The sequence below is a fragment of the Sinocyclocheilus rhinocerous genome, unplaced genomic scaffold, assembly GCF_001515625.1.
Source record: "Sinocyclocheilus rhinocerous isolate Xijiao unplaced genomic scaffold, SAMN03320098_v1.1 scaffold226, whole genome shotgun sequence".
Lineage (NCBI taxonomy): Eukaryota > Metazoa > Chordata > Actinopteri > Cypriniformes > Cyprinidae > Sinocyclocheilus > Sinocyclocheilus rhinocerous.
Window position 1 is genome coordinate 1,061,919 of NW_015631726.1, and position 20,358 is coordinate 1,082,276.

General features: G+C 39.2%; 1 protein-coding gene across 1 annotated transcript in view; it reads right to left on the minus strand.

The window, feature by feature from the left end:
- Positions 1-1,246: 1,246 nt before the first annotated feature.
- LOC107741927 (zinc finger protein Helios-like) overlaps positions 1,247-20,358 on the minus strand; it is a 28,109-nt gene continuing 8,997 nt past the window's right edge. The window contains exons 4-8 of the mRNA XM_016554743.1: positions 16,757-16,939; positions 12,483-12,650; positions 8,225-8,362; positions 5,967-6,095; positions 1,247-4,840 (exon numbers count right to left, since the gene is read on the minus strand). Of these exons, the coding sequence (XP_016410229.1) occupies positions 4,113-4,840; positions 5,967-6,095; positions 8,225-8,362; positions 12,483-12,650; positions 16,757-16,939 (1,346 nt within the window). The 3' untranslated portion in view covers positions 1,247-4,112. The remainder of the gene's footprint in view (positions 4,841-5,966; positions 6,096-8,224; positions 8,363-12,482; positions 12,651-16,756; positions 16,940-20,358) is intronic.

Genomic DNA, 20,358 nt, shown 5'->3' on the forward strand with positions numbered 1-20,358 from the left:
ATGAAGCAATAAGGTACAAATGTGTAGCTTAAGTTTTAAAGAACACAGATAAGCATAATAAACAGCCTCGGAGGCCTCATTGCTTTTATAAAAAGGTTAATGTAACAGAAATATCAGGGATGTGTTTTCTTTAAAACTGTTTTTTTTAAGTATATTTGGCATCCTTTTGCCAGTGTGCATTTTAGAATAACTGAATCGTAGGCCAATCAGCAACCAGGACCCAAACTGTCTGGTTTATAATAACTTTTAAATATCAAATTATAAATTAATCAGCAAAAAATAACAAAACTAATGATCCACATATAAAAGCACAATCTAAATCAACTTGCAAACTTAAGTACCTACCTTGAATCAAACAAATTTCTAATTTATCTGTTTTGTTTGCACTTAATATATAGATTAAATTTATTTTGCAGTAATAAATTAATAACTTACTGACTTCTATTACTTGAATTATCTAATATTATTATATATTATTTATTGTACACACATTATGCAGTTCCAATGTTGGGGTTGCCAAATTTTATTTAACTTTTTGAAAGAAGTATTTTATGCTCACCAAGGATCAATTTATCTGATGAAACACAGTAGCAACAACATTATTGTAAAATATTATTACAATTTAAAATAACTGTTATATATTTCATTATATCTTAAAATGTAATTTATTTCTGTGATGCAGTCTTCAGTGTCACATAATCCTTCAGAAATCATTCTAATATGCTGATTTGGTGCTTTATTTTTATAAGCATTTATTTGAAATAGAAATATTTTGTATCACTTTTTTATCAGTTTTATGCATCCTTGCTGAATTAAAGTATTAATTTCTTTAATACCCCTACTGACCCCAAACCTTTTAATGGTAGTGTATATTACATTCAAATTATTAATCCGAATTAAGGTAATTACTGCTTTCTTTATCAGTAACAGTATTATCAATCTCTTGCTGTTTTTTTCTCTAACACTGCATGTGTTTGTTGGTTTTACTTCGACATACACTTTCTCAGTCTGCTGAGCATATTTGCAAACCGGAGAGGGGCAGTGGAAAGAAAAGAGATGGCCTTTGACTAAAACCACAAGTCCTACAAAAAAAAAAGGGGGCCTCATTATATATATAAGACCACATATCTATTCTCAGTACAAGATCGAGAGATTTACACAAGCAACAATATAAACATCACACAACCATGTGAAAACAGTTCTGTGTGAAAATAAGAAGGAAAAGAGTGGAACAGACAGCAACAGGTTCAGATGATGACAGTATTTAATGCAGAAAAGCCCATGCTTTAAAAACCAACATAGAACGACACACACTTTCCTTAAAGATGCCAAGGTTACAAAAGTTAACCTTAGAAAGTTTTACAACAGTAAACCTTGGTCTTACTTATAAGATTCCTATCTTTAAAATATATATTTATTTGGATATTTGACTTTGGATTTCAAGTCAAATAGTACTAAACAATTCAATATTTATTCAAATCTCTCCAACAGTTCCATACAAATGCCTTATAAGAAGATTTTTGACAACACTGTACCTGAGAAAACCCAAAAAAGCGAACAGACACACAGCAAAAGATAACCCCATTTCAACATTTCTACCAAAATATACTGTATATAATTCATACATTTTTTCACTTATATAAAAATACACTGCAAACCCTTGTCTTACTGTTTGTAAGGTCCACAGTGAATAAGAAGAGTTAAAAAACACCTTTCTCTCACAAAAAATATATATTTACACAGATGAGAAAATAGCAGTCCCATACACTTTAATGTAAAAAGTGAAACCTGACTCTAGAGTGCCTTTCTTGTAATTTCAAGTACTCTCCACTCCCAAAAGTGTGGACTCGTCGTAAGAACAGGTTTTGTTCATGTGCTCTTGTTCATTCGGGTTGTAAACATAGTCTTACATCAACGTTTCCTTCACCTTGTTCCTTTTTTAGAAAAAAACAAAACAAAAACAATGTCGCTTGATAATAATTATATAAAATGCCCTGGAATTGTGGAGCACATTCAATGTGACACCAATCAAAAAAAAAAAAATTTCTAAAATGCATAAAGATATTCATGCTTCACAAGAACAAATAAAATTCTTCAAAATGTTTCAGGCGGTATGTGTGTGAGATCTGTGACATTTTTTGGAAGTGTAAAAGGCAAAGCTATATTTTAACAAACAATAAAATGATGTGTTCAAACAATATGAATGCATTTCTATCAGTGCTGTTGTGCCTTTTAAATATTTTTCCTCATAACGTTTAAAGGGCATATTCACAGTTTTTTGGAGTTTTTCTCAACGCAGAAAAGACAAAAGCAAAGCTTTAAAAAACAATAGGTACAACAAAGTCTGATAGTGATGTAAGGCTCTTTTAGCGCTGACATAAAAGCCCAACAAATGTGCAGGGGAGGTTCTGAACGTCGTGAAGGCTGCGGTTGTACACTTTAAGCCATATGCATTGATTAAAGCTGGATTTATGGTTGTGCTACAGAATGCTTGATGTAAATATTCATCAACATTGAATAAAGAAAAAAAGAAAGAAGGGAAGAGAAACAGGAAAGGAGAATGAACGGCTACGTGTACATTCAAAACAGTCTACATACAACTGATTTTAATGCCCTGAAAACAAAGTGAAAAAAGTCTCTGCATCAAGCATGGGAAAATTGTTCAGGGGGCGAAACATTGTCTGATTAATAAACCGCGTTTTATCTTCTAAAGCTCTTGTGCAGTTCGGGTTAGTGATGAAATCTCGATGGCAATCGTCTAACATCTATAAAAGTTGTTGTTTTATTCTAAAGATCTGCCTTGTTCTGTTACCTGGCAGATTTTTTTGTCAGTTGTCATTGTGCAACGGTTACTTAAATGATCAAATGTATTAGCTAACCAGAGTCTAACCAAAAATGCATATGCAGTGCATGCAAGTGCATATTTCAGATCTTAGCTCTTAGAAAGCTCAACATAAAACACATACTGTAGGTCCATGCGTGGGCCAAAAAAAAAAGAAAACAATAAAATCTAAACTCTTTTTTGAGTTAACACTGAAGACAGTCAGAGGAGTTGGATTTAACGAGGCATTAATAATGAGGCATTTGGTCTGAAGGCTGAATGAAATTCACAGATTTCAATCCAAAGTATGGCAACCCTGTTGTTAAAGCATATAGCATATAAAGCATATAGGTGCAGACTTGTTCCCTTTTGAATCACAGATGACATTATACTAGCTAAACTACACACTGACCTTTGTTCGCTTTATCAATAGAATGGAAATAGCATATTTTCGCCCAAGGCCTCAAGCTAATAGTGCAAAAACAGGTTTATCAAGGCATGTCGCAGTGCTGTTTTCAGCGAAGTGCATAAGAACGCAAGAGATGATAGTAAGTGTGCAACAGCAGCAAAACACAGCGTGGAAAACTCATCTGTCCTTAGCACGGCAAAAGTCTCCCTTTAAAATCTACGAGACACAAGGGGGATTGTCATCATCACTTCATTAAAATGTGTCTGAAAGATTTGTGCCACCCTACAGGACTGCTTTTTTGAAACTAGAATAGCACTGACATGAGGACATTAGCATGAGTACCGAAGCTTCAGCTCATACGCCCCGGAACTTCATCGAAAGGGAGCGAGCAATGAAAAAAGACGCTAAAACGATACAAAACACTCCATAAAAGGCAAAATCGTGCCGTTCGAAACATTAGCAAGGCACTAAGAAGCCACAGCAGCAAGAAGCTCTGAATTAAAGTCTTTTAGTTCTCCAGTGGTCCTCTGGTTGCTCGGTTTACCTGTAATATTGATCAAGGTCCATAAACAGAATGACAGCATGCATCGAGGTAATACAGATGACAAAAAAAGAGAAAGAACTTCACAACTTTAGATAACACATAGCTGCTCTGTTGGAAGGTTCAGTACATATGCAAAAATAAACTGTGTGGGTGAAAAAAATTAAAAAGAACTTTAATACGAAAAACATTCACAACATAAACATACTCATCCCAGAACAAAAATCTTCAAACAGCTCCAACATGAAAACTTTCTATTGGACCCAAACCTTCATATATCTGCCGATCGGTGCTCACGTAATGCTTCGGCAGTAAACTGACTGCGAGAGTGCGTGGGATTCTTAACGAAAGGTGTGTTCTCCACGGACGATGTGCGAGGAGAACTCGTAGCGATCTTTGCTGCAGTGGCCACAGATGTTGCACTCGAGGGGGTCTCTGTAACCGTGGCAGCCCATGTGGATGGTGTACATGACGTGGTCCAGGAACAGGACGCGGCAGTGTTCGCACTGGAACACCCTCAGCTCCTGGCCTTCGCGGCTGAAGACGCGGACGCTGTCCCTGGCGGCGACTCGGACGGCATCGATCGCCCTGCCTTCCTCTGCCCGGCCAAACCCCGGGCTGGATCTCGTTCTGGGCCCGGCCCCGCCAAGCTTGTCCCGGGGGCTGCTCCGTGCCGAATCGGCCGAATCCTGTCCGCTGTTGCACGGGGACCCGTCTCGGGCCGATTGAGGATTCTTGGGCCTTACCAAGGAGATCGCGCCATTGGTTGGGTGTGGGAACTCTGGGTTCGGGTGGGGCAAAGACAGAGGCTCGCGACTGCTGAGACGGTCCATGCGGGGCCCAAGCGGGTACATCGGATGGAAGAGCGGGTTCACCATAGGCAGCACTTCGGCCATGGAGAGGGATGGGTGATGAACCACAGACCTCAAGGAGTCGGCGCCCAAGTAGTTGATGGCATTGGTAATGGAGTGGTCCATCAATTGGGCATGCATTACCTCAGCTTCCTTCTCATACTTAGGGCCCATCTCATAGCTCAGCTCGGGGTACGAATAGCGAACCATTTTCTCACCTTAACAGACAATGCAATAAAAGATACATTAGGAACAGCCCCAAAGTACTTTCCATAATGATAAAAAAATAGACTAACCTTGCAATTTACTGTAAAAAGTGCATTTAAAGTACTGTTGCTAGGGTTTTGTTGCATTAATGACGGAAAGCCCCGTTTGGAGACCGAAGTGAGAAAATTTAACCCCTGCATAATATGGATGCGGTAAACTGCTCTGGCGTAGTCAGTAAAAGCAATGGCAAAGTTACAGGTGTGCAAAAACCACAGAATGAAAAAAAACAACAACTCCTACTCAAACTTTTTCTCTCTCTCTTTCACTTTAATACTTAGTTTGATTTCCGCAGTTATTGTCATTACAACACATGTAATGAGTTTCATTTCAAATAATGTTTAATGTCTCTGATAAAGTTGCGCTACTGTGCATATATTTTATCTCTTTTAAAAAATGTTCCATGACAAATTAACTATCTCTTTATTTTTTGAAATGTAGTTCTGCTCTCTGTTCCTTCATGTGGAAACTCAGCGTTCACTAGACGGTTGCATGTGGTATTTCAGCTCCAAAACCTGCATGTTACTCACTAACCACCGGCAATCCAGTTTAACCAGGCGCTAAATGCTCTGAAATGTGCTGTATTTAAATAAGCCATTGTCTTTATTTGTGAGACTTTCTGAATTAGACCTATTATAGCTTGTGCCTAATTCACAAAACCCAGCCCTATTTGCCTGACACAATTACCGTTGCTCCTACAAAAAGTAGAAGGTACTCTTTTTTGTGTACATTTGTAATGATTATTGTGGAAGTAATTTATGAAATGACGATTAAGCAATGAAAAAGTAATAATCAGATATATGCACTTTAGACAAGCTTTCTTTTTAGCATTTTAGGACCCAACTCAAGAGGCCCATTTTGGCATTTGGAGATTTCGTGAATGTGCCGTTACCTGATTTAAAACAACGCAGACAGCACGTCCATTTTGCATTATGCACATACAGGGACTTTATGTGTGAGGTTGAAAAGGTTTCTTGCACCATGTGACCTGCCTGCGTTCGTTAGCACCGCTAGAACTTTGAAGATCAGTGTGTTGCATACAGTAGATTCAACCACATTTACTGCTGAGGTGACACTTACCCACAAACTTCTGTGGCGTGGTGCTCTTCCGTTTACCCACATTCCCCTGCAGTCTTTCAATTACAGGAGGCCGGTCGAAAGCCGCCATCCCAGCGGCCTCCAGCTGCCTCTGCTCCTTTGGTACCTCCCCTGGGAAAATTATAAAATGATTCAGCATATCAACAAAGCTGGTATAATACCTCCATAATAATATCTCCATAATACCTGGAGAAAACTATTCACTATCATTCCCATGAATCTCAAAGTTCTGCAGTCAGGTTGTTTTGAGTCGCAAATTCTCTGGAACTGTCAAGACTACGCTGATTTTACCTAGAATGATTAGTTTGAGCGAGTTTAAATGGAGAAAGAAGTTTTTTGCTGTCAGATAGTGTGGTTCGGACCAAACTACCAGTAGAGGCTAACCATGCTAACCAGCAAAACCCCTTGGTGTCAACAAAATGTACTCCAGAAAGGTTTAAAGTAGCCATTAGATGTTGGTAATTCATATTTATTTTGTTTCCAAGAAACATACTAGCTTGTGGAACACCGTTGTGTCATCCAACACCATAACAATTTCACAATAACACTAGATAACACAGGGGCTAACCATGCTAACCAGCAAAACCTTGACCACTTGGTGTAAATAAAATGTACCCCACAAATGCTACGTTTAGCAATTCTATGTTAGTAATTAATATTATCTTGTTTCCAAGAAACAGACCAGCTTGTGGAACACCGTTGTGGAACAAGGTTTTCACTATAAGTCAGCATAACACCATATCAATGAGGCGGAAAAACGTCATCTTAGATTCTCAATGAAGTCATGAGCCACTCACCTGGATACGGGCCAGGATTGGAGGCAGAGTCCATGCCGACGCTCTGCAAGTAATTATGACACCGTTCTCTGTGCTCCTCCAATGACGTGCGCTGCTTGTAGCTCCGCCCACAGTAGTTACACTTATGTGGTTTGCCCACTAAAAAGACATCAAAGAGTAGCAAAATAAGTATTAAGATGTAAAATAACTCATTCAGACCGCTCACACAAATGAGTTTCGGTCTCCAACTGAGTAAGCGAGAAAGTGGGCACAGCCAGATTTTCGTGATGATGCAACCACTACAACATGGTGGGGGGGTTTGCTCCATAGAATTACGTACTATAGTAGTAGTATTTGATGTTGTTTTATCGTCATCGATCTGTGATTGGCACCACGAGTGATGACTTGGAAAGTCTCTTTGAACAATAAACAGAAATGGAGTGAGTGTTTCTCCTCAGCCAGATAAGGTGTGAAGTGATTCACAGTCAGTTTCACTAAGATTAGGTCAGTGCAAGGGCGATAATGCGGGACAGAACCTCCCAAAGAAAGATGCAAAAGGAACAAGCACCTTGTCCTTCCGTCGTGGGCAGAGGAGAGTAGGAGGAGGACGATGCTTAGCCTCCAGAAACAGATGTGAGTTTTCCAGTAGCTAATGGAACGATTCGTTCTTTGATTCATTCCGAGCTTCATTCATCAATAGTTTGAGTCATTCATTTACCTGTCATGTTTTTCTCCTTCACTTATCGGTATCAAATCGGAACATAGCCCACCATTACGTCTGCGCTGTTCTGTTATGTCAGCTAAAAACCTAATTGAATTTGAGACAGGGGCTGCTTTCAGCTCTGTGGTCAATCCTCTGGTAAAAGGGACTTTCAGAATTATTCATAAAGAGCGCGGCAGTGAAACAAAACAGCCTAGTGAATTGAGTCATACTGTATGAACGCAGTTAACCAGTCTCTTACTGCACGTGAGAAAATAATGAAAATTCACACCTGTTACTAGCAAGCCTGTGGGATTACCTGTAAAGTGTGCCAATTTTAAAAATACCCCCTACACTTTTCGGTAACCCTCTTCAAAGCGCTGTAGTGCTTTCAGTCTGAAGCAAACAGTGAAAGTGAGAGCTACTGACTGAGACGCTGTGAAGTGACCTTTCGCATGTAGAACGCATGTCAAACAACGGTGGCCCTGTCACTTCTGTGGGAAAATAAAACAACATAGATAAGACCGGGGCTAACCACGCTAACCAGCAAAACCTTGACCACTTGGTGTAAATAAAATGTACCCCACAAATGCTACGTTTAGCAATTCTATGTTAGTAATTAATATTATCTTGTTTCCAAGAAACAGACCAGCTTGTGGAACACCGTTGTGGAACAAGGTTTTCACTATAAGTCAGCATAACACCATATCAATGAGGCGGAAAAACGTCATCTTAGATTCTCAATGAAGTCATGAGCCACTCACCTGGATACGGGCCAGGATTGGAGGCAGAGTCCATGCCGACGCTCTGCAAGTAATTATGACACCGTTCTCTGTGCTCCTCCAATGACGTGCGCTGCTTGTAGCTCCGCCCACAGTAGTTACACTTATGTGGTTTGCCCACTAAAAAGACATCAAAGAGTAGCAAAATAAGTATTAAGATGTAAAATAACTCATTCAGACCGCTCACACAAATGAGTTTCGGTCTCCAACTGAGTAAGCGAGAAAGTGGGCACAGCCAGATTTTCGTGATGATGCAACCACTACAACATGGTGGGGGGGTTTGCTCCATAGAATTACGTACTATAGTAGTAGTATTTGATGTTGTTTTATCGTCATCGATCTGTGATTGGCACCACGAGTGATGACTTGGAAAGTCTCTTTGAACAATAAACAGAAATGGAGTGAGTGTTTCTCCTCAGCCAGATAAGGTGTGAAGTGATTCACAGTCAGTTTCACTAAGATTAGGTCAGTGCAAGGGCGATAATGCGGGACAGAACCTCCCAAAGAAAGATGCAAAAGGAACAAGCACCTTGTCCTTCCGTCGTGGGCAGAGGAGAGTAGGAGGAGGACGATGCTTAGCCTCCAGAAACAGATGTGAGTTTTCCAGTAGCTAATGGAACGATTCGTTCTTTGATTCATTCCGAGCTTCATTCATCAATAGTTTGAGTCATTCATTTACCTGTCATGTTTTTCTCCTTCACTTATCGGTATCAAATCGGAACATAGCCCACCATTACGTCTGCGCTGTTCTGTTATGTCAGCTAAAAACCTAATTGAATTTGAGACAGGGGCTGCTTTCAGCTCTGTGGTCAATCCTCTGGTAAAAGGGACTTTCAGAATTATTCATAAAGAGCGCGGCAGTGAAACAAAACAGCCTAGTGAATTGAGTCATACTGTATGAACGCAGTTAACCAGTCTCTTACTGCACGTGAGAAAATAATGAAAATTCACACCTGTTACTAGCAAGCCTGTGGGATTACCTGTAAAGTGTGCCAATTGTAAAAATACCCCCTACACTTTTCGGTAACCCTCTTCAAAGCGCTGTAGTGCTTTCAGTCTGAAGCAAACAGTGAAAGTGAGAGCTACTGACTGAGACGCTGTGAAGTGACCTTTCGCATGTAGAACGCATGTCAAACAACGGTGGCCCTGTCACTTCTGTGGGAAAGGATGGATTACAGCAACAGAAAAAATGGCTTTGGTTCGCCTGGAACAAACAAAACAAAATAAAATATTGTTTTACAATAACAGTATATATTATTATTTACCAAAATTCATATAATACATTGTCTTCATAAATGATTAACAATTTATAATATTAGAATATATAATATTGAAATAAAATAAATATACATATAAAAATATAAATATAAATGATTATATGGCATTCACGTGAACTTTCACACCATATCAACTGTGAAGAATGACTAAATTCCCTTATTATTACTATATTTAAATAGTCTTTCATGAACGTGGTCTTTATGTCATTGTGTAAATGTCAGGTAATCAAGGGACCTAGGGCAGACATCTATACGTCAATAGTTTTGGGGTCTTTATATGTCAGTGGGTGACTGTATTGGAAACAGTTTCACCTGATGAGACAGCTCTGAAAGTGACATTTTTTGTCACACTTTCAATATTTCTAATAAACCCGAGGCTTTAAAAATTTAGGTATGCGCATGACAGCACACGAGAAATGGGTTGGAGCAGACATACAGAGGATATAGTGCATCCACACTGACAAATGTACCCTATAAATGGAGAAAAAAAGAGAACTGAACTGTTTGGTTCAATGAACTGTCAAAAACACCTGCAAACTGCAAAGTCTGGGATAGTTATTCATGCTAAAATTCGTCAAAGAGAAAGATGCGAACTCGTACGGTGCGAAAGAAACGCAACAAGCTGTTTCATCGATTAATAGCAGCTGTTCAAAACCCTATGAGTTCCTGTAGCAAAGTTTGGACGAATCAGAAAAAAAATCCCTGTCTAAGCACTTATTCAAATGCAAATTCATGCACATAGTGCTGCATTAAAGCCCTCTAAACCGCATCCATTCGGGTTGAAAACAGGAAACAGTGAGATGAGGATGACATTTCATTTCAAGCAAATGCCTATCAATTGTAGAGCATCAGCAAAAGTGCTCGACTTACACAACTGGTAGTTAAACACGCACACAGCTTAAAGCATACTCTCCCTGAATCAAACGTTGGCCACTCACCTCACGTTTCAAAACAGCCAAAGCAACCCAAAGCAAAGTCCCCAACATTATGACACGCCTAAAACTGTGGTGCAACATATGCTGTTTCAGTTTCATCTTTTAGAGCACGTTTGTGGTCTGCGTGCATGCATATGGATTCCAGCGACAGCCGTTAATCAACGATCGGATAGCCAATGTTTTGCACGTTTTTACTCCCTCTTAACTTTCCTGGGCTGTTTGCCACCAATCCTCCGGTTGCCAAGGGCCAGAGAGGAAAGGGCCTTTCATGTGGCGCCCGTTGCACAAGAAGCCATCAGACCTGCTAAGTCACTCGCATTCCGCTCCAACTGAGGTTGCTGGCGGGAAGGCGGACGGGTCAACGAGGAGCGGGGATGGACTTATGGCAAAAAGGGCGAGACCGCCCTGGGCAATGTTGTTGCTTGGGTTACTCCTTAAAATGACTCCAGCAACAACTACACATCTCACACTGTGGTAGAACAAAGCTTTCTTGTGGCATCTCCTTACAATGCCTTTAGAAAATTATGTGCAAATGAGTTAATGACTCTCATCGGCCACAAATGTTTATATACTGAGGTAGTTTGGTGCGTAGGTTTTGGTGGTAAAAGTTCTCGCACTGACATTTGATATCAATATAATAGACCACAACACACACACACACCACAAATTTTGCATAGTTAGTTATTAAATGATGGAGAATCTATACTACCAGGCTGGATACACCTACTCGTTCTGTATCATGACTACGATCAAATAATAGTAAAGTCATCAAAGCTATAAAGTAAGTCAAATGGAACTACTTAGTGATCAAATAAGTTTTAAATTGAAATGTTTTGTAAAGAAATTCATGCCTAGGCACAATTTACCATTAAAAAGTTTGTGGTCAGCAAGACTGTATTCGTACTTTAAAAAAAAAAAAATTTCAGTAATGACAAATTAAATCGATCAAAAGTGACATTTATAGTGTTACAAAATATTATATCTGAAATAAATGCAGTTCTTTTGAACTACCGAAATCAGCATATTATAATGATTTTTGAAGGATCATGTGACACTGAAGACTGGAGTAATGGCTGCTGAAAATTCAGCTTTGCCATCACAGGAATAAATTACATTTTACAATATATTAAAATAGAAAACAGTTATTGTGAAATATTACTCTTTTTACAGTATCTTTAATCAAATAAATGAAACAAAAACATTTTAAAATCTTAACAACGGGAGTGTATTTAATATACAATTGTATCAATTTGAAGATCAAAGGGCTAATTTCAATATTTAGATCAAACGGTTTTTAACACAGCATCATGAGAAACAGAAATTCAGTCAATTGTGTGAACAAAAACATATGGTGGTCATCAGCCCTAAAAAAACCCGCGACCATCAGCGCATATGTGAAACCAAAATGTAGCTATGTCTTTAAGAATGATTTCATAAATTCTGTCCACAAAAACAGGACACCACAGACATCAGCTGCCTGGCCTAAAAACTGCGTTATCCCTGCGCTGTGATTAGAACTGCAAAACAGGAAATGACAAAAGACGAAGAAAGGCAGCAAAACACGATGAGAGTGATAGGTCGCTCCTGCTCTCCCTGTGCATTTTAACCAAGCAGTCCCTGAGTGACAGCTCGTGAAGTCCCGAGCCGAGCGCTGATGGTATCATATGACCCGGATCTTCAACGATGAGGACTAGACAACTGATGGTGGGCTGATATGAAAGTGGGTTAGAGAGTGATGCTTCACCAAAGCGACACTTCCCTTTGGTTGACAGAGAGCATTTCCTTTGGTGGAGTGCAAGACTTGCAGGCAACACAGCAGCATGTCCTAGGTGGCCTAACCGCAGTGTTTGCTAGGCTTCTCTATACACGTCCCTCAGGACAGAACAGCTCTGCTCAGTTTTTCCAGAGCATGTCAGCTGTGGTCACAGAACCACAATCGTTTTGTAGGCTACAACACACATTAATACCGCACTACCACCCATAGATGTGTCTTCTTATAGCAATTGCATAGAGTTGTGGGAGCCTGACCTGAGTGTGTGCGCAGATGACCAGTCAGGGCGTCGCGGCGGCGGCAAGCGTAGCTGCAGAACGGGCATTTGAAGGGCTTCTCTCCCGTGTGGAGTTTGATGTGCCTCAGTAGGTTGCCCTTTTGAGTGAATGAAACCCCACACTGGTTACACTGGAACGGCCGGTCACCTGATGGACAGAGGATGAACAGAGTCACGAACAAGAGACACATGCTGATGTTAAAAACCATATAAATACTGCAGTGTTTTCAGTGTAGCTGTCTTTATATAGACTGTTCACCACACAGCACATGCAGGGACTGCTGTTTCCACTCGACGTTGGACGATATATTGAATATAAAAATATTAAATTAAGCAACATTAAGACTTTTCAATAGTGCCTTTGATATAAACTTCAGTGGAAAAATGGTGTAAGATTTGTAAAATGTATTTACACGAATCAGTCTATTTAAATGACTCGTTTGCACCATCACTCATTCTTACACTCTAAAAAATGCTGGGTTGTTTCAACCCAACTTTGGGTCAAATATGGGCTAACCCAACTTTTGGGTTAAAAATGTAATTTAAAAATTTAAACCAACAGTTGGGGTAGTCCATATTTGATCCAAAGTTGGGTTGAAACAACCCAGCATTTTTTAGAGTGTAGTTAAAATGTATACAACCATGAACTCATTTCTGAAACCAAAATGTCTGCATATCCTAAATATGGAGTCTGATTCATTTTCATAAATTGGTTCAAACTTTGCGTAGGTACATACTGCTGTTTATATTGATGAATATAAATAACATTTATTTAAATTTGTTGACATACAGTACTAATCAAAAGTTTTATTTTAAAGAAATTATATGTTGTAGCAATGATGTACGTTACATAGATCAAACATGACTGTAAAGACACAATTTTACAAGATTTCTAGATTTATAAGATTTATTTTCTATTTTGCTTTTCTATTTCTGCTCTTTTGAAATAATAAGAAATTTTTTGAGCATCAAATAAGCATAGTTTGATGTCTGAAGGATTATGTGACACTAAATACTCGAGCAATGACTGCTGAAAATTCAGCTTTGCTCTCACAGGAATAAATTTTAAATATATTAACACAGAAAACGTATGTTAAAGCGTAATAATATTTCACAAAATTATTGTTTTCACTGTATTTTTGATCAAATAAATGTAGCCTTTGTGAACATGAGATTCTTTCAAATACATTTTAAAAAAAATCTTACTGGACCAACATTTTGAATGGTAGTGCATTTTCATTTAATAATAAAAAAAAGAAAATGATTATGAAGGCATGTCTTGAACATTATCTAGATTTTTACTGCCTTTTCCTTCTTAAAGGGGTCATATGATGGGATTTCAGTTTTTCCTTTCTCTTTGGAGTGTTACAAGCTCTTGGTGCATAAAGAAGATCTGTAAAGTTGCAAAGACTAAAGTCTCAAATCCAAAGAGATATTCTTTATAAAAGTTAAGAGTAAACCACGCCTACCTAAAACGACTCGTTCTAACACACCCCCACATATCTACGTCACAATGTGGGAAGATTTGCATAACACCGCCCAAATGTTCAAGCAAAGAAAGAAGGCGTAACTTTTATCCTCGCTGTAGTATTGTTGTTGCCGCCACCGCCATGTCGTGAAGGCGCTCACTCTTGCCCGGCTTCAGCTCACGCTAAGCCGGGGCTTTCGCTCATGCTAGGCCGCTGTGTTTTTCGTTGTGAAAGCGAAACTACTTTGTTTGGCCTTCCAAAAGAGGACGATATCCGCTTCGTCATGCGTAGAGCTGATCTGTGCTGGTCGCTGAGGGAATATATCAACTTAGTGCTGTGGATCGCCGGATCGGCTTTCACCGTGGACGGAGCAGAGTCCAGTCCGGGGTCGTCACATGTGGTTGCCGCAAGCCCACCGGCCGCTCCTTCATCGAATCCGCCGGCCACGCCTTTCGTAAGACCGCTGGCCATTCCTCACTCAAGCCCGCCCGCCGTCGCTCACTCAAGCCCGCCGTGTGTGATGCTTTGTGTGTTTCGTTGTGAAAGCGCAACTACTTTGTTTGGCCTTCCAAAAGAGGACACGACTAGAAATCAGTGGTTAAGTTGTATTTACAACACTGTTCCAGAACACTTCAACCCAAATAATCAGATGTGTGCAGCACATTTTATGGAGGACTGTTTACTGATCCTGGAAGAGTAACGTTAGACTAAAATGCCGGCAGTTCTGACTCACGAAAGTACGTTTTCATTTAAAGGATTTGCCACTGATGATTCAAACGCGAGCTTTGAGCAGTGTAGAGTAGCGCTTGTTGTTTTGATGATTCAAACGCAAGTTTTGAGCAGTGTAGAGTAGCGCTTCTTGTTTGTCATTGTCATTTCTCCGATCACAAATCCAGACATGGTTTTATGTTTACGCTGCGCGATGCAACGCAACGCGTAAAAAGACAGTATAAGTCATTATAATCCGTAATTATGTCCCCACTGGATGCAACAAATGCCTCGTTTATAATGAGTTTTAATGTTATTGTCTCGTCACTCCGGCCGGGACACTGACTGCATCACAGTATGGTAAGGGGCGTAACATTTCCGTCACACGCTTGAGGTATTCGGCCAATCACAACACATTGGATAGCTGGCCAATCACAGCACACCTCACTTTTCAGACCGATGAGCTTTGTAAAAATCGACGCGTTTCAGAAAGGTGGGGCATAGAGGAGAAACAATTATGTACAGTATGTGGAAAATAATGTGTTTTTTGAACCTTAAACCGCATAAACACATTTCATTACACCAAATATACAAAATAATGTTCTTTTTAGCAACATCATATGACCCCTTTAATTATACATAGATTTTGAGTTTAATTGGCTAAAATGACAGTTTGGTTCAAATAATGTTTCTCTGATTGAAAATAATTACCCGTATTAAACCTTTTTTAAGCTAATATACACACAGTTACATAAATTAATTACATTTATTAAAAAATATTAATTATATATACATTTTCAATGTATCACCCAGCTATACTGCCACCAAAGAATAACGTGCAATAATGATACCATGTGACCTCCATCATTGCCACTGCCACCAGATGAGCCCTCCTAAGGATCTAAAGGATCTAAAAAATGTCTTTAACAGCTATGATAACTATTCTAAATCTATCGGATACAATTTTCAGGTTTTGTTGATTGTGAACCTAATTATGTTGAAATAATTGGATTACTCATGCATTAGACCTGCTGCGTGAGCACCTGCTCTAAATATAGCCTGTGACTCTAAAACACACATCTGATGGACACAGACATTTCAATCATCGGTTTCTCTAACCCCACGTTGAGCGTTGGGATGTTGCTGTGGCTTAATTAGTTGAACGTTTTCTCATTGTGAGTGGAGATGAAAACCTGGAAAAGTGAAATATGACCCTGTACTGTTAGCGTGTAGTCTGGCAGTATCAACGTCAGCCCTGGGCTTGGGAACAGGTTGTGGAGGATTCCTGGGATGTTTTCCCTCAGAATAACTCCTAGTCTTAACTATTGTCTTCTTATAGAACAGCTACCCACTCCACACCCTTTTAACATTGAAAAAAGGAAGAACGCATGAGTGACAAGCCTTGGTCACGAAAGGGTTTTGCTACTTTAATGGGAAGTCAGTGAAATGTGTTCTGTCGAAACTTACTTGAGAAGTGTCACAATGAATTTAGGCAAATCATTTGCACTTCGAATTGTTGGATTATGGTGCCTTGCATAAAATACATTTTTCCTTTATAAAATATAAATATATTTATCTTTTATAAATATATACAAATATATATGTTATTTTAAACTTTCATGTTATTTATACCACACATTTTATTAATTCTCTGACTTTTCCATAAATTTTCTGTCATTTTATGAGTATGATAATGTATGTTGAGCTGCTCAAGTCCTCACAAACACCAATACTTAGCTGAATAAATTTTTAGATGAGAGCAATCCTAGAAGAAATATATTCACTTTAGAAGGTTCCCATGTCCATATATATATATATATATATATATGTATGTGTGTGTGTGTGTGTGTGCGTGTGTTTTTGTGACATATGAATACACAAATTTGTATAATGACATGGGTATGACATAGGTATTACAAGGAGAAGGTGACTTATGAGGACATTACTCCATGTACCCATTTTTCAAAACGCTTATAAATCATACAGAGTGAGTTTTAGTAAAAATGCACATTTGGAAAAAAAGTATTTTCATTTTTTTTTATACATATATTATACATTTATTTACCATTATATTTACCATTTGGCAGTCTTATCCCCGTCTCACTCTGCACTTCTGTTCCTGGCCCAGCATCTTGTAAGTTATTTGGGCTGTCAATCATGGGCTCCTCCAATCCAGAGCCTTCTTCACCGCTGTGTCCCGCCTCATCCGGCCTTCTCTCCGTCTCCTCCTCAGTACCTTCCTCTTGTTTGATTGTGCGTGCTGTAAGAAAACATTCAAGCTTTTAAACGAGTTTTCACACACTACAAAACACAAAAGTCAGACTTCATCGCCCACTGCACGCGCTACAGTAGTTTCCATACACATGATCAAGAACTGAAGTGTGAATTGCGACTCTTTTGAAATCACTGGTTACTATGACAGCACAGTGACCAAGAAATCTGTCCTCCAACACGATAACAGCATCAGGATGACAGCAAACAGGAAAAAAAGGCAGACGCAGCTGTAGTCTCTAGTGTAGCGAGGCAAACGGTGGGCAGGTGGAGTTCTACATGACTGACAGTGGGAGACAGTGTAGAGGAGGTGGGCCAGCGCTTTGGTCTGGACTGAGCGGGCCTCTCCATTTATCGCAGCGCGCAGGCTGTCAAGCACCTCCAGGGAGGCCACCCCCACACGTGCAGACACACAGAGCGTGACAAAAATAGACATGCAAAGGGACGTATAAACACATAGCGACACGTAAACACGCGACAGCCCGGCCCTCAAGTTTTCCGTCTCAACCACGCACACTCTCCAGGTTTCACGACAGGTGGAAAAAGAGCAGGCAGCTTTCTACACCATCCTAACAAACCTGTTTGTAATTTTACCATGAGTTTAATCTCTGGGCGAGAGCTTGAGACTAAGCTTTGAGTCACCTTCGTCTTTCCCGTCCGTGTGAGTGTTGTCCTTCAGGCAAACCGCTCTGCTGCTTCACTAGATCTGAGTCACAGTCTGCGAGTATTACTGAAATCTCTCTGATCTCCCTAAAAAAGGTCAGCAGCACCCAATCTTCGCAGACGCTCACAACCGAGCAATATCCCTCATAAACACTATTCGGATGGGACTAGTTTTCCCTGAGGAGGTAAGGTGTGTTTCACAAACATACTTTGTGATCTGTCAGAACAGCATTTTTTCCTCAAGCAATCTTGGTAAAAATTATGAAGGCAATTTACCCATAGTTTTAGACTTCTTCTGATTATATTGACCTTTGAATAGTGTAAGTAAGGCTAAATTTGTTGTTGTGCTCCCCAGTGCAACCTCATTATGGATTTTCTCCTTTTTGCCAACTTTAACAGCTGGTGACTCAAGTTCTCATCTTATTGAATGTAGAAAAAAAAAATGAATTCAATAAGCAAAGTCTGATCAGTGTGAGGTAAACTCCATTAATTCATCCATTAAGCATATTATATTATATTATATAGCATATCAGAATTATTTCTGAAGGATCATGTGATGCTAAAGATTGGAGAAATGGCTGCTGAAAATTCAGGAATAAATTAAATTTTTTTAATATATTAAAAGAAAACAGTTTATTTAAATTCTAATCAAATTTCACAATATTACAGTTTTTACTGCACTTTTGATCAAATAAATGCAGCCTTGGTGAGCATAAAAGACTTCTTTCAAAAAGCTTAATGATTCCAAACTATATATATTAATTATAAGATATAAATCTTAATTATTCCAAAAATATTTAGGTATAATTGGTATATAAAAATGGTAATTAAAACATTTTTAAAAATGGCACATTTTACAGCACATGACCTACTGAAAAGCCCTAATCCAATACACATTCTCACCCTGGTGTCAACTAATAAGACCCCCACCCTATTCGAATCAGTTTAGAAAATCCCTTCCAAGTAAAGCTATACACAGACTAAAATTACTGTCAAATATATCAAGCATCTGTTTAAATCTCTCAGTTTAGAAACTGTTTACACACGATAACATGCAGGTTCACAGAGCTTTTGAAAGATAAGTGCTGTGTGGCAGTGCCACAACGATAACCCTCACTTCACCCGCTGGCAAGTATTACAAGCGTACTTGCTTAATATTGCACAAGAGATCTTCACTTTCAAAGAAACATGTATGACTCGCAATAAGAACGGCAAGCCTTGGTGCACAAAAGAAAAACTTGCTCTATACCCACAGCAAATGCGGTGCAATCCTGTCAACACATCACAATCGAACGCCGTTACCTTAATGTGACGAGACGTATGTTTTTCCAATTTCTATGTCCATTCTGCCCATCACTGACCTCAGAGAACAGCTCTAGAATACACGTTATGGAGTGTCTATGATGGCTGCAGCTGAGTGAACTTGAAATGGTTGCCGGGACAACATACAGAATCCTTTAGCATTCTCATCATCAACTGATCAAAGGAGATGAATGAGAACAAAATGCACTCAATGCTGAGGATACATACACCCCCGAGCCAGCGGCTAACAGGCTCACATGACAAAAGCAGAGTAAACCGACATAGTCAGATGCATAAATAATGTGTCAGGTCTCTTTCTATTAAAATTTCACCGTTGCAGAAAATTCTTCTGGCAAAAGGCTTTAAATAATTTCTGCACAGAATGATATAGTCAAATCTGCGCATCCCTACGCCTCCGAGTGCAAGTACGGGGTTAACTAAACCAAATGTGTAGATTAGACTTCTCTTTACCCAGTAACATGTTTCTCAACGTCCTGTGCAACATGACCAATAAATTATCTAGAAGAATAATCTCCATCTGGGATCATGGTCTGCACCTCCATCTTTCAGCGGCGAGCGCTTCCCTTTTCTCAGTATGCAAGCTCATGCTGACAAGCCCTCCATCGTATACCAGCAGTTGATTTGAGGAAGGGACATGACACAGACTGGGCCTATCCCGTCGTATCGTAGATCAAGCTGCAACTTCTATTTTTTAGACTGCAAGATAAAGGTCCTTCCTCTGTCCCTTGCGAGCTGATGCTCACTCATTTCTCCTTTTTCAAATCTTTTGCAATAGAAAGTGACATACTGTACTTCGTATTCTAAGGCTAAAGGGATAGCTAACCAAAAATTCTGTCAGCATTTGCTCTCTTATTTCAAGCTATAAAAAAGGATGTAAAAGCACTACAAATATTGTGTGCTCTATCTCAAATGTTCTGAAGCCGTATGAAAGCTTTGTGTGAAAAACAGATCAATTCAGCATTTACTGATAATCTTCCTTTCTTAGTAAGCTGTTATCATGACAACTGCTGCAAATGAATCAATGTATCATTGAGTTGATTCAAATGAACAAATCATTCAAAACATCTTTTATGAACTGAATCAGTGATTCCTTAGTCAAAAGAACGATTCACTTGTAAAACAGAGTTTGTTACTTCTGCTTTGTGAGAGATGTTTTCATGGAATAATGACTGAAATTGTGTGCTTTTCCTCACTTAAAGATATTATATGATTTGGAAGACTTTCGATATAGTCATATGGCCTACATTTATGAACTTTTGCATCCTTTTTGAAGCTTAAAAAGCTCCAGTCATGATCTTGTGTGTTACACGAAAAGAAAGAAAGTCATAAAGGTTTGGAATAACACATTCCCCAGGAAAAAAAAAAAGGTACAAAGCTGTCACTGGGGCGGTACCCTAAGTATAAATGCTAAAAGGTCTTTAC